General features: G+C 54.2%; 1 protein-coding gene across 2 annotated transcripts in view; it reads left to right on the top strand.

Annotated features, from left to right (window-relative positions):
- VANGL1 (VANGL planar cell polarity protein 1) overlaps window positions 1–12568 on the top strand; it is a 48876-nt gene that overhangs the window by 32985 nt on the left and 3323 nt on the right. For both annotated transcript variants that reach the window (XM_002715738.5, XM_051856129.2), the window contains exons 5-7: window positions 5631–5764; window positions 7208–7340; window positions 8776–9010. In XM_002715738.5, the coding sequence (XP_002715784.1) occupies window positions 5631–5764; window positions 7208–7340; window positions 8776–9010 (502 nt within the window). The remainder of the gene's footprint in view (window positions 1–5630; window positions 5765–7207; window positions 7341–8775; window positions 9011–12568) is intronic.

Raw genomic sequence — 12568 nt, 5'->3', positions numbered from 1 at the left:
TCCACGTTTTCCACACGTGAAGAAAGCTGTTTGTTTGTTGACGGAGCTTAAGGGGTCAAAGTAACATTTGAAAAGAAACAGCTGAAGCTTGACAAGGGGCTGGCGCACCTGGCCTGGCCTCATCCTGGCACTCAGCTTTGGGGGAAGTTGGAGGCTGTGAGATGTGAGGGCATTGACCTGGCAGAGCCCAAAAGCCCAGTGTTAGTTTCTGACTTGAATTACGTGTACCGGTTTGATCTCAGAAATCATGAGGCCATAGTCAAGTCCAGGGGAAAGTGGGTGAACAGGACATAGGAGACCTTGTGTGTGTGTGTGTGTGTGTGCATGCGCGCACGTGTGTATGCACACGTATGTGAGTCCATGTGTGGATGTGGGTGTGCATGTGTGCGTGTGTTGTGTGTACAGGAGCACGTGTTTTTCTAGGTCTTGTTGTCCTGCTCCCCAAAGGAAGGGAGTTAAAAGGGAAATAAATGGCCACAGTCATTTCCTCCAAGCGTGTGATGGACTTCCACAGGAGAGAAGGACCTGGATCACAGGAAGTGGGGGTAGACCAAGGGTAGAACTTAAAGAGAGGATCTGTTAGTACCATAAAAGAGGCAGCTTTCTTGTGAAGCAGAGGCTGGAGCATACATAGGGCAGGGGTGGGGAACGCCCGGCCCCCGGGCCCCGGAAGGCCTGCAGTCGTTTGGGCTGACGCTGCCAAGGAAACCACGGGCAGGACTCAAAATTCACTCACTCTGTAACTGGCTAATTTTTTAGTTGATCATTTTGTATGGCCCATGAATGATGTTATAAATATCCACATGTCCCTTGGCAGAAAAATGGTTCCCCCCAGTGGCTTAAGGTGCTATAATAAGAATTAGTATATGGGAGTGGGGGCCAGTGTCGTGGCACAGCGGGTTACGTCACAGTTTGCGATGCTGATATCCCATTTCAGAGCGACGGTTCAAGTCCTGGCTGCTCTGCTTCTTGGGCCCCTGCCACCTTTGTGTAAGACTCAGATAGAGCTCTGGGCCCCTGGCTTCATCCTGGACTAGCCACAGCCATTGTGGTCATCTGTGGAGTGAACCAACAGATACAAGATATTCTCTCTCTCTCTCTCTGTCTCTTCCCTCTGTCTCTGTTACTCTGCCTTTCAAATAAACAAAACTTAGTCTCTAAGAATGCCTTGTCTTACTTAATGTTCAGAACAAACCTAAGCCAGGCGGGCAACTCCTTAAGGAGCCGGAAAGTGGAAGGTAGACTCCTAAGTCTCCTATTTGTCCCGTCCTAACTGCCCCACTCACTTTGAAGTCTTGGAAAGACATAGAACTCAGAATTGTCTCCATTAATAATTAAGCTCATGAGACAACGGCCTCAAGGTGAAGCCAACCTCAGCCAGCACCTGGTACCCTTGGCTCTTAGAGCTGGCCCTAGAATTTCTGCCTCCCTCCCTCCCCCGGGCTTGCTGCCACCCTGTTGGTAGCCTCTGGGTAACACCTTCTATCTAGTGAGTGTTGGAGCCTGCTTGCCGTGGTGCAGCATGTGTTGTCGTTGCCAACCTCTAAGTGCGCAGTCTGAGGTCGACAGAAATGAAGACTGGGTTCAAAATCAAGGGCGAATGGGAAGAGCCAGGAGTCGTGGCTGGGACCCGAGCCTGCCCCAGTTCTGCCATGCTTGCTTCCTCCCAGGCACAGGGCAGAGGGGTGGCGGTGGGAGGTGTAGACTTGTTAAGCCTTTTTTTTTTTTTTTGGCTTCTGTTTTTCCTTCAGAATTTACCTTTCAAAAACACGTCTTTCAGATTTTCAGGAGCTCAAACTTGCACCGTGTTTCCAAGTGCTTCTCCCCACTCTGTTTAGGCAACACAAGTGCAAGGGTGAGTCCCCCGCTCTGTTGCCATGGCAGCCGGATACCAGGCGGCAGGGACACCGCAGATGTGTTTGTGGTTGAATAGACACAAAGGCGGCAGCCTTTCACATTCCACCCTCTTTGTCCTGTAAGGCCACTGGGTCAGCAGAGAGTTGAACAGGACAGCGCGGCTGGCGGATCCGGATCTCTGGGCTTCTTGTGCTGCTCCACTGCTGCCCTGTCCTTGTAAGTTCAAGTTTGGACCAGCTCAGGCCTGTGCACAGTTGAGAAGGTTCCTTTCCCATTGGTGACAGCAGCTGCTTCTGAGCCTGCATGTTCCACTTTCTGTATGGTTTAATATAGATTTCCGGGCTTGGTGTAATCATGGATTTCTAAAAGTTTATCTATTTTTAATTGAAAGGCAGAGAGAGAGAGAGAGACAGATCTTCCGTCCACTGGTTCCCTCCCCAAACGGCTGCAATAGCCACAGCCAATAACTAGAAACTCTGGGTCTCCCACGTGGGTGTCAGGGGCCCAAGCACTTGGGCCATCTGCTGCTTTCCCAGGTGCATTAGTAGGGAGCTGGATCAGAACAGAGGTGGGACTCCATCGCAGGCATTCCCGGCAGCATGTTAACCTGTGCCACAGTGCCAGTAGCTACAAGTATGTTTTTATATGCAGATCTTGAATGCATTTCTGTTATAATTAGGGATATCTCTCTGTGCCACTTCTACAAACCTGTGCTCCGGGAAGGGGCATTCCCCTGGGTGGTGATGTTGGCCGGTGTATTGGCCTGCGGTATTACTGGAGCTCAGAGATCACTGTCTTGCTGTGAGTTTCTGGTGGTTCGTGTTTGTCTGATGTAGATTGGGATTCACTGAAGGGTTTGCATTTGTTCATCTCTGAGGCTCTTCTGGCCTGGGAAATCCCGTGCATTTGTGAAATACTTGCTCGGAATCCTAGCCCCCTGGGGATAGCCTGAATGGATCCACGCAGGCCACAGGTATTATGCATGTGTGGCAAAATCAAAGGTGAAGACTTGCCCATGAGCGAGGTTTAGTGTGCTGGACCCCCTGCAGGATGTCACAAGTCACGTGGTGGCAGTGGTGGTTTGAGGGGTAGAGCTGCCGGGATGGGAGAGTTAGGGGAAAAACCACGCCTGGAAGAAATCAGCGCTGCTGTGGCCCTGTGTGCCTGTCCCCTCTTTGGAAGGTACAGAAGGTCAGAAACGGGAGGAGTCGTGAGCCCTGACATTGGCTCAGGGGTCGGTGCTGCCTGCGTCCTGGCCTTGCGGGCTGTGCTGGGCCACCGCCGAAGGTCAGGGAGAAAACCTGACAGCCTCGGGCCCGCGGACTGTGTGGCCCCGGGGGCCGTGTCCCCGTGTCCCTGTGTGACACATGCTGCACGGCCTCCTCGTCCTGAGTCCTCAGCGCGGCTGAGTCTGGTGGGGCGGAGGGGGGGAAGGACTTGCTGGGTTTTCATCCAGATCACAACCCCTGGTTTTCACGTGGGCCACACTGGTCACAGGTCCCCTTAAGCTCTCTGGCAATCCTCACTCGCTGAGTTTGCTGGGTACGCTGTGTCCAGCGAACCTGTCACCCTGCAGGCCCAGCCTCGGGTGTCAGCTTGGGAGGCTGGCCTGGCCCACACTGGCTCTGCTGCCCCTGAGCCTGTGCCGAGGTGACAGTGCCCACGGAAGAGGAGGACCCCGCCCACCGGCACGGCCCATCTCGTCGGGAGCGCCTGTGTGATGCCCTACCCCCAGGCATCCCCGGGTGGCCCCTAGGACTCTCAGGTGGGTTTAGCCTTGGCCCAGTTTGGACGGTGGCCTCCAGGGCCGGCCCTGTCTTGGAAGGTTGGGAGCTGTGGGCCCTGCTGGGCCTGCTGCAGGCAGAAGTGACTTCCGCAGGCAGCGGGGGCCCTCGCTCGCCCTAGGCTCGTCCCCGCGGCCTGGCTGAGCACAACAGCAAAACCCAACAACCACGACAGCGTTTTGCTCTGGAGAGGGGCCCTGGGTGGACCTCTGAAAATTATCTTTGGGTTTTTTTCAACATGTATATATTTTTATTCGAAAGGCAGAGTTAGAGAGAGAGAGAAGGTAAAGCAGAGAGAGAGAGAGATCTCCCATCTTCTGCTTCACTCCCCAAATGGCTACCACAGCCAGGGTTGGGCCAGGCCAAAGCCAGGAGCCTTACATGGGTGGCAGGGGCCCAAGCACTTGGGCCATCTTCCACTGCTTTCCCAGGCCATAGCAGGGAGCTGGATTGGAAGTGCAGCAGCCGGGACTCGAACCAGCGCCCATATGGGATGCCGGCGTTGCAGGTAGGGGCTTAACTAGCTGCTCCGCACCGCCAGCCCCACCTTCTGATTTTTGAATTCCCATCAGGGACATACATTTTGCCAGCCTCCAGGTATCGCAAGATGTTTGGGTGCGTACAGGAGCCAGGGATGAAAGAGTCTAAACTGCGGGGTGTGTGTGTGCGCAACCGATGCACGTGAGCTGGTGGTAGGCGGTGTGGGCGCACCTACCACAGAGCGAGTGTGAGTCAGGGAGAGCGGGGTGGAATACCAGGAGGTGAAGCAGCAGCTGCCCCCGTCCCGAGCAGCCACATGCAGAGGGGCGAGGGGGAGCTGGGATCCAGGGTCAAGTCTCCGGAGCACGGGGAGGGAGCTCTGCACAGAGATCCGTAAGGACCCCCGCTCAGCACAAGGGCCCCTCCGCCCCCAGGGAAGCGGCTCCTGCTCCCCACGCTGTCCTAGGCGCTTGGCAGCTCTTCCCAGTGCTTCTGAGCCCCACCCGTGCCAGGGGACAAGCAGCTCACGGTCACATAGCTTCCGTTCCACATGCCAGGCCAAGGGGAAATTACTCCCATCTCGTGTTCCCAGGGCTTGGCAGACTGCGGTACCTGAAGAGCAGGGAGCGAACAGCCGAGGCACTCGGTTGCGGTGGCGGAGTTTGGACTCCTGCAAGCGTGGTCTCAGCACGTTTCCCTGGGTGGACCTGTCCCTGGCTGGGACGGCGTTCAGTAGCCACCGAGCGCAGATCACTGAGACGCTGCTCGGGATGTAACTTAGAAAGCCTTGCCATGACTGTCGGGGTGGGGGCGTGGCTGACAGACTTGTAGGTCATTTGTAGACTGTAGGTCAAACTCTTAGAGCAGAGCCTCAGGAGCGGCTGGGGTCTTGGTTGACAAAACCTCCAGCTGGTCAGCCAGGGGCTGCCTCGGCTTGGTGCCTAGTGGCGCTCGAGTGTCTCTGGGAGCCTAGGAATGCTGTGTGGTCATCCGGGAAGCATCGGCAGCCCCGTCGTGATGCTCCACCCGTCTGGTGCTCCACTTGTCCTGGTGCTCCATCCATTGTCCTTAAGCCCTCTCAACTGAGCTGTTTAGCAGTCTAACAAGAGGCTCTAAACAGCAAGATGGAAATACTGGCAGCGTCTGGCGAGCAACTCGGGGGACCAAACACTGAACCTCCAGTAGGTCTTGCTCTCCTGGGGGTCCTCAGTTCCCTCTTTGGGAAACTGAGGAAGCACAGGACAAGTTCTGAGTAATCGAAGCCAGGTGGAACTTCTTCCTCTTTCGACTGTTGGCTCTGGGGTTCTGTGACCAGTGGGAGAGGCCGTCGAGACGGTGGGCAACAGGACCTCACATTTAAATTCCCTTCCTGGGGACAGGGGGTGTGCTGGAAGCCGCCAGCCCCTGCCAGGAGGCCATCCTGCTCGGGTTCAGGAAGGCAGTTTTTCCATTCTAGCCACACTGATTGAATGAAACGCCTTGGCACTGACTTTGCACTTCTCTTCCCAGCATCCAGCGAGCGGCTTTGGTGGTGCTGGAAAATTACTACAAAGATTTCACCATCTACAACCCGAACCTCCTGACGGCCTCCAAGTTCCGAGCGGCCAAGCACATGGCCGGCCTGAAAGTCTACAACGTGGATGGTGCGTGCCTTGAAACGCTGTCAAGCTTGGGCGGAGTGGGCACAGTTGCACGGCATCAGGGGTGGACTTCACGCTGTGTGTGCTTCTGCTTCCCTTCTGTGCTTGCCTGCTGGGGCCTTCTCTCTACAGGACAGTCAGGCTATCTTCCTCCCCCTCTCTCTCCCCCTCCCTCCCTTCCTCCTACCTCTCTTCCTTTCCCTTCCTCCTCCCTCCCTCCCTGGTACAAACATATCTTCAGAGGAACATTGATTGGCAGTTTACATATATGGGAAGTTTCATTCATTTAGGGATTGAATGATTGGAAACAACAGTGGTGTGTGTTTCCCACCTCCTTGTGGGAACACCTTGTATTGAAAGCTCTCGGGAGAGGGCTGCTTTTTCAAAATTTGGACAAATCACCGGAGACTCCCAGAGCTCTGCCAATCCATCAGGACTGGCCATCTCAGTAGTTCTGGATCTGGTGAGGCACTCATGGGCCTTTCTCAGCCCTGGCCGAGCTGGGGCGGAGAGGGTGGCAGGAGGCCAGCGGGCAGGCTGGGGATGTCCGGGTGGTGTTTCAGGCTATCAGGTGATTAAGTGTAAGACACAGGACACCGTGTCACTTCTCGCTGGGCAGCCTGGGTCGGGCAAGAACTGTGCAAACCCTCGAAATGGATCATGTTGTCAGCAGGTTGGGTGATTTATGCACGGGGTCAGTCTACCGTGGCGGCCCCCGTCCTCCCCGGCCTTGTCTGCCCAGGTGCAGGGCGCCCTCCCTGGTGAATCCCGCAGGGTTGGTGGAATTCTCCTGTGACTTGGGAGCTTAGCAGAGATCCCCACTGGTGGAACCAAGTCACAGCCCAGTGCGCCCCCCCTAAGAAAGCTGCAAAGCTGCCTTAGCCCACTGAAGAGCTGAGGTGCCCCGAATGAGACAGGGCTGCTGCATGTGCGTGAATACTCAGGCCGTTTCTCGTGGCAGCTGTGGCTGCTGTGCCACCCCACGGCTTGGCATCCCGTGTGTGACCAGTGTGACTCTTTCTCTCTGTCCCTGTTCTCCTATCTCTCTAATCTGCTCTCATTGTCTTGGGGCTGAAATGGGACGTCCAGCTGCCCAGATGGCCAAACTGCAACTCTGTGTGACAGACGGTGAGTGCTGTCTTCACACACGCTGCTGATACTCCCTGCCCGCGTGTGCCCTGCCCCGTGTCTCTTCAGCCCTTCTGCGTTCTTTTCCATTTCTGCCAGTCAGGTTGGCATCAGGCAGTTAGATGTCCCTGCTCCTGTCCGTGCCCTGGCCACAGTGAATGCAAAGCCGGGGGACTCCATGCCCCACCCTGGGAAGTTAGGTCTAGGAATGGTGTGTGTGCTTTAGCCAGGCGAGGGGCACCGTGTTGTCGTTGTCTGCTTGGCATCCCAGCCCCTTAGGATTAAAACCATTCTTGTTCCACCGTCCTTTCTCCAAAGGCCCCAGCAACAATGCCACTGGCCAGTCACGAGCCATGATCGCCGCAGCTGCCCGGCGCCGGGACTCGAGCCACAACGAGCTGTACTACGAAGAGGCTGAACACGAGCGGCGGGTGAAGAAGCGGAGAGCGAGGTTCGTGCCCTCTTGCTGGAGGCTGGCTTTGCTCTTTTTACCGCGAGAATGAAGTGTCCATGTACAGATGGGACCTGCCTGAGCCTGGGGTGTGTACTTCGCTCTGGTGTTGCTGGGAAGGCTGTACAGACAAAGGTCGGCAGTTCTGGCCCCACCTGCAAAGGTTATGAAGATGAGGTGACGAAAGGGCTCAGCCTTCGACGGCAGCACTGGCATCCCATGTGAGTGCCGGTTTGAGTCCTGGCTGATCCATTTCCAGTCCAGCCCCCTGCTAATGCACCTGGGAAAGCAGCAGAAAATGGCCCAAGTGCTTGGGCCCCTGCATCCACATGGGAGACCCAGTTGGCATTTCAGACTCCTGGCTTCACCTGGCTTCACCGTATCAGCCATTTGGGGGTGAACCAACGGAAGGAAGACCTTTCTCTCTGTCTCTCTCTCTCTCTCACTATCTAACTCTATCTGTCAAATAAATAAAAAAAAAAAATTACTTATTTGAGATGTGCAGAGAGACAAAGAGCTCCCATTGGCTGGTTCACTCCCCAGATGTCCTCAGTGGGGGAGGAGGGAGAGTGAATCGGGAGTCAGAAACTCAATCCAGGTCTCTCACCTGGGTGGCAGGAACCCAAGTACTTGAGCCATCACCCCTGCCTCCTGGGATCCACGTTGGTGGGAAGCCGGAGTCAAGAGCCAGAGCCAGGAATCACACGCAGGCACTCCCACATGGACACGGGCGTCTTAACCGGCCTCTCATTTGCTAGGCTGGATGCCTGCCCTGCGTGAGCTTTCAGACGAGCCTGCTGTGAGCCGAGGGAGACAGAGGTGGTTCCCATCCTGAGCGCTGCTGCTCTCCCTCGCTCTTCAACAGGACACTGGGACTGGCTGGACGCAGGGGGCGCAGCCCGGGGTCCTCACAGCCTCCGTGTGCGCACGCCCCCTCTCCGTGTGTGCGCAGGATGCTGGGACGTGGCTGGACGCAGGGGGCGCAGCCTGGGGTCCTCACAGCCTCCGCGTGCCCACGCCCCCTCTCCGTGTGTGCGCAGGACGCTGGGACGTGGCTGGACGCAGGGGGCGCAGCCTGGGGTCCTCACAGCCTCCGTGTGCGCACGCCCCCTCTCCGTGTGTGCACAGCGTCTGGGGCCTCAGACCTTTCACCACAGAGACACCAGAGGGCTGCAGTGCGTTTCCCAAGCTCCTTAGTGGCAGCGTTGGGAGCAGTCCTCTCCTGGCCTCGGGGTTCCTTCCTCCCGAGGCCCTTCGCGCAGGTTACTGTCTGCCATTGCCTGGGCCTCAAGGACAGCCCAGGCCGGGAGCGGTGAGCGCAGGCAGGCCCTGGGGGCGGAGGTGGCAGGCGGGTCTGCGGCCCGGTAGGCGGCACCTTCCAGCTCTCACCCGGTGGCGGGCAGCGTCTTGATGACTGTACTGCGTGGTCTTCCAGGCTGGTGGTCGCCGTGGAAGAGGCCTTCATCCACATCCAGCGTCTGCAGGCCGAGGAGCAGCAGAAAGCGCCGGGGGAGGTGATGGACCCCAGGGAGGCCGCGCAGGCCATCTTCCCCTCCATGGCCAGGGCTCTGCAGAAGTACCTGCGCACCACCCGGCAGCAGCACTACCACAGCATGGAGAGCATCCTGCAGCACCTGGCCTTCTGCATCACCCACGGCATGACCCCCAAGGTGCGCCGCCGAGCCCGGCCAGTCCCCGTGGGGGCTTACCGGGAACGCTAGGCCAGAGGCGTCCCTAGGACACAGAGTGATGAGAACTGGCAGTTCTCACTCACTCCCCTTACGTTATCTTCTTAGTAAGTGGTTCTTTGGATGCGGCAGAGGGGAGGCTTTCCCCCGCAGACAGCGTGGAGCAGGGAGTCTCTGTGGGCTCTGTAGCAGGAGTGACTCGCGCTAACCCAATTCCTGCCCCAGCAACCTGTGTCACCTCGGGCAAACAGCCAAGTGGCCTTGTGCCTTGGGTTCCTAGCCTCTACTGTGGGGACCCTGCTAAGACCACACACATGGTGTCTTTCTGGGGAAGATCTAACACATGTGAAGTGCTTAAAACAGTACTTGTCATGAGATGCACTGACTTAGTTATCATGGGTGGTGGAAATAATGCCATCACTTTGATTGGCATTTTAGATGCTGTGGAATTAGTTTTACCAAATGGATTTTTACATCAAGATACTGGAGCACTTTAGGGATGCTACGTGTAACCAACAGAGGGCCATGGCCAAGGAGAAAAATATGATAGTTGGTCCCCCTTTATCTGAGGGGGCTGCAGTCTAGGGACCTTAGTAAATGTCTGAAAACACAGATGGCACTGAACTGTTTATGTAGTGTTTTCTCCCTTACTCACATACATGTGATAAAGTTTAATTGATGAACGAGACACACAAAGAGAGTAACAACAACAGTAATAAAATAGGTCAGTTATAGCAGTGCACTGAGGTACTGATGCCATGACAGTTACCTGGTGAGCTGCATTACTGAGCAGCTAACCCGTGGGTAGCTGTGTACTGGATGCCCTGGTCAGAGGGGTGATGCACCCACTGGGTGGACCGGAGGGGACCGTGCGAGGTTTCATCACTCCTCTCACAACAGAGCACGATTTAAACCTTAAAGAGTCGTTTAGTTTTGGAATTTTCCAATTAACATTTTCAGAGCACAGGAACCCAAGGGTAGCTGAAACCGTGGAGGAGCAAAGCCACAGGTGGCGGGGGCTGTGCTGTAGCGTGAGGGCATGGTAAATGACGCGCGTTCAGGTCCCGCCTCCACCACTTCGTTGGTTTGTGACTATGCACAAGTTATTGTATGCTTGTTTCCTCTTTTATAGAATGGGATCCATAGTAATCTCTCCCTAACAGGATTATTATACAAGAACCACCCGAGATATGACAGGCTGGCATGTAAACCTCCTGGTAGAGAGGAAGTGAGCTTGGCATGTAGGGCATGTAGTGCACGTGTGACGCGTGGTGGTGCTGTGTGTGCTAGGGCTCCTGTCCCTCCCCTGCACTGTACTCTGGGGTGTCTGGCTGGTTAGGCTGTCAGTCAGTAACAGCCTCAGGAAAACACTACAGAAATAACCAGCGAGAAACCTTAAGGCTCTCCTCGTTTTTGGGCCCTCTCTTAGGAAAAGTGTTTAGCACAGTCACACAAATATACACAGAGGTGTGTTTTTTGCAAAATAATCTGTAAGAAGTCCAAGCTGTACCTAAATTTAAAATAGAGCAGCGGCTTATAAACTCTGGTCTGTCGCTTGTTGAAACATGGAAACATCTTCCTTAGACTATTAAGTTACAAAAGGCAGAATGCCAAACAGTAGGAACACCACGGCTGCCAGTGTGCAGAGTGATGGTTTGTAAGAGGTGGAGCAGAAGACTTATTTTCCTTTTCTTTAGAAAGTTTTGGACGTTTCCTGATGGATTTCTGGTTCATTTTTTTTAATTGTACTTCCCTAAATTAAAAATAATAACCTTTGTATAAATAAGCAAATGTTAAAGAAGAGTGTAATGGAGAAAGTGAACTTGTCTTCCCCAAGCAGTTCTTACTGAGAAGAGGCTGCTGTATTTCCTACAGATGGTGGTGTGTGTGTGTGTGTGTGTATGTGTGTGTGTGAGAGAGGGAGAGGGAGAGAGAGAGGAAGAGGTAGAGCAGAAATGGAAAAACGAGATGTGTTCACAGTATGTAGAAGGTATGTATGTAGGTAGGTAGGTGGATAGGTGGGTAGGTAGATATTTGGGAGGAGAGGGGCCACTTGCTTTCTTCAGTTAAAGCTCTCCCTTGACTGTCTTTCCATATCAGTACATACAGCTCTAACCCATGCAGGTCTGACTCATTCCTTGTGTGTATGTGTGTATGTTTAAGATTTATTTATTGGCCCGGCACCGTGGCTCACTTGACTAATCCTCCACCTGCAGCGCCGGCATCCCATGCGGGCGCCGGGTTCTAGTCCGGGTTGCTCCTCTTCTAGTCCAGCTCTCTGCTGTGGCCCGGGAAGGCAGTGGAGGATGGCCCAAGTGCTTGGGCCCCGGCACCCGCATGGGAGACCAGGAGGAAGCACCTGGCTCTTGGCTTTGGATCAGCGCAGCGCGCCAGCCGTAACAGCCATTTGAGGGGTGAACCAACAGAAAGAAGACCTTTCTCTTTGTCTCTCTCTCTCTCACTATCTAACTCTGCCTGTCAAATAAATTAAAAAAATATTTATTTATTTATCTGAAAGGCAGAGTTACAGAGAGAGAAAGAAATCTTCCATCTGTTGGTTCACTCCTCAAATGGCCACAGTGGCTGGGACTGGGCCAGGCTGAAGCCAGAAGCCTGGACTCCCCTCTGGACCTCTCACATGCGAAGCAGGAACCCAAGCACTTGGGCCATCTTCCTCAGCCTTTCCAGGTGCATTAGCAGAAGCCTAGACCAAATACGGAGCAGCCGGGACTCAGCGGGCGCTCATATGGGGTGCCAGCATCTCAGGGGCATAACCCACAACTCCAGCTCCTCACTCCCTGTTAAACTGATTGCCTGTTGATTCACATTTGGATTAGGGGTTCTCATGAGAGCCAGGGGCTGGCTGTTTGTGTTCGCAGACTTCACTTGAAAACTGTCATTGGTTGTATTTGTGTAGCACCTGCCACTGCCTTCACTGTGTGCCTGCAGAGTTGAGTGGTTATGGTGGGAAGGCTGAACTGCTGAAAATATTTACATTTACAGAAAAGTTCACCAACCCCTGGTCAAAACGGGGTGGCGGTGAGTGTCTTTTTGCATATGTCCCAGTGCAGATCTCCCTGGAGGACCCATTTCTAGCAGAGAACATCTGGATCAAAGTTAAAGATCGCTCCAGATGTCCAGAGTCCTTCAGCGTCTGCTTTTGCCCCTGGTTCCCCCACACACTTGGCAGGATGTGAAGTTATTCTTTTTGCATCACTGTTCATCTAAAAGGAGGAAAATATTTTTTATTATTTAAATTCGTATTTCTTTAGTTATTAGCATGATAGGCAATGTTTCCTTATTTTCTATAAATTATTTTACATTTCTTAATTGTTGAATTGTTTCTTTTTCTTATGATTGCTGAGAGCTATCTTCCTATTAGAAGTATCAAAGTAGACACGACCCTACCTTCTGTCCTGGAACAGCCTCCCAGAGGTCAGAAATAGCAATCCTGGCAGTAGCAGGGAAGTGTGCATGGAAGGAGCTACCAGTTCAGACTGCCCTTGACCTCTGTCTGGGAGCCCAGTGTTTCTGCGTTTT

Source organism: Oryctolagus cuniculus, chromosome 7 (assembly GCF_964237555.1).
Source record: "Oryctolagus cuniculus chromosome 7, mOryCun1.1, whole genome shotgun sequence".
In the NCBI taxonomy this organism is placed as follows: domain Eukaryota; kingdom Metazoa; phylum Chordata; class Mammalia; order Lagomorpha; family Leporidae; genus Oryctolagus; species Oryctolagus cuniculus.
The sequence above is the reverse complement of the archived record's forward strand: the minus strand, read 5'-3'. Positions and strand labels throughout refer to the sequence as shown.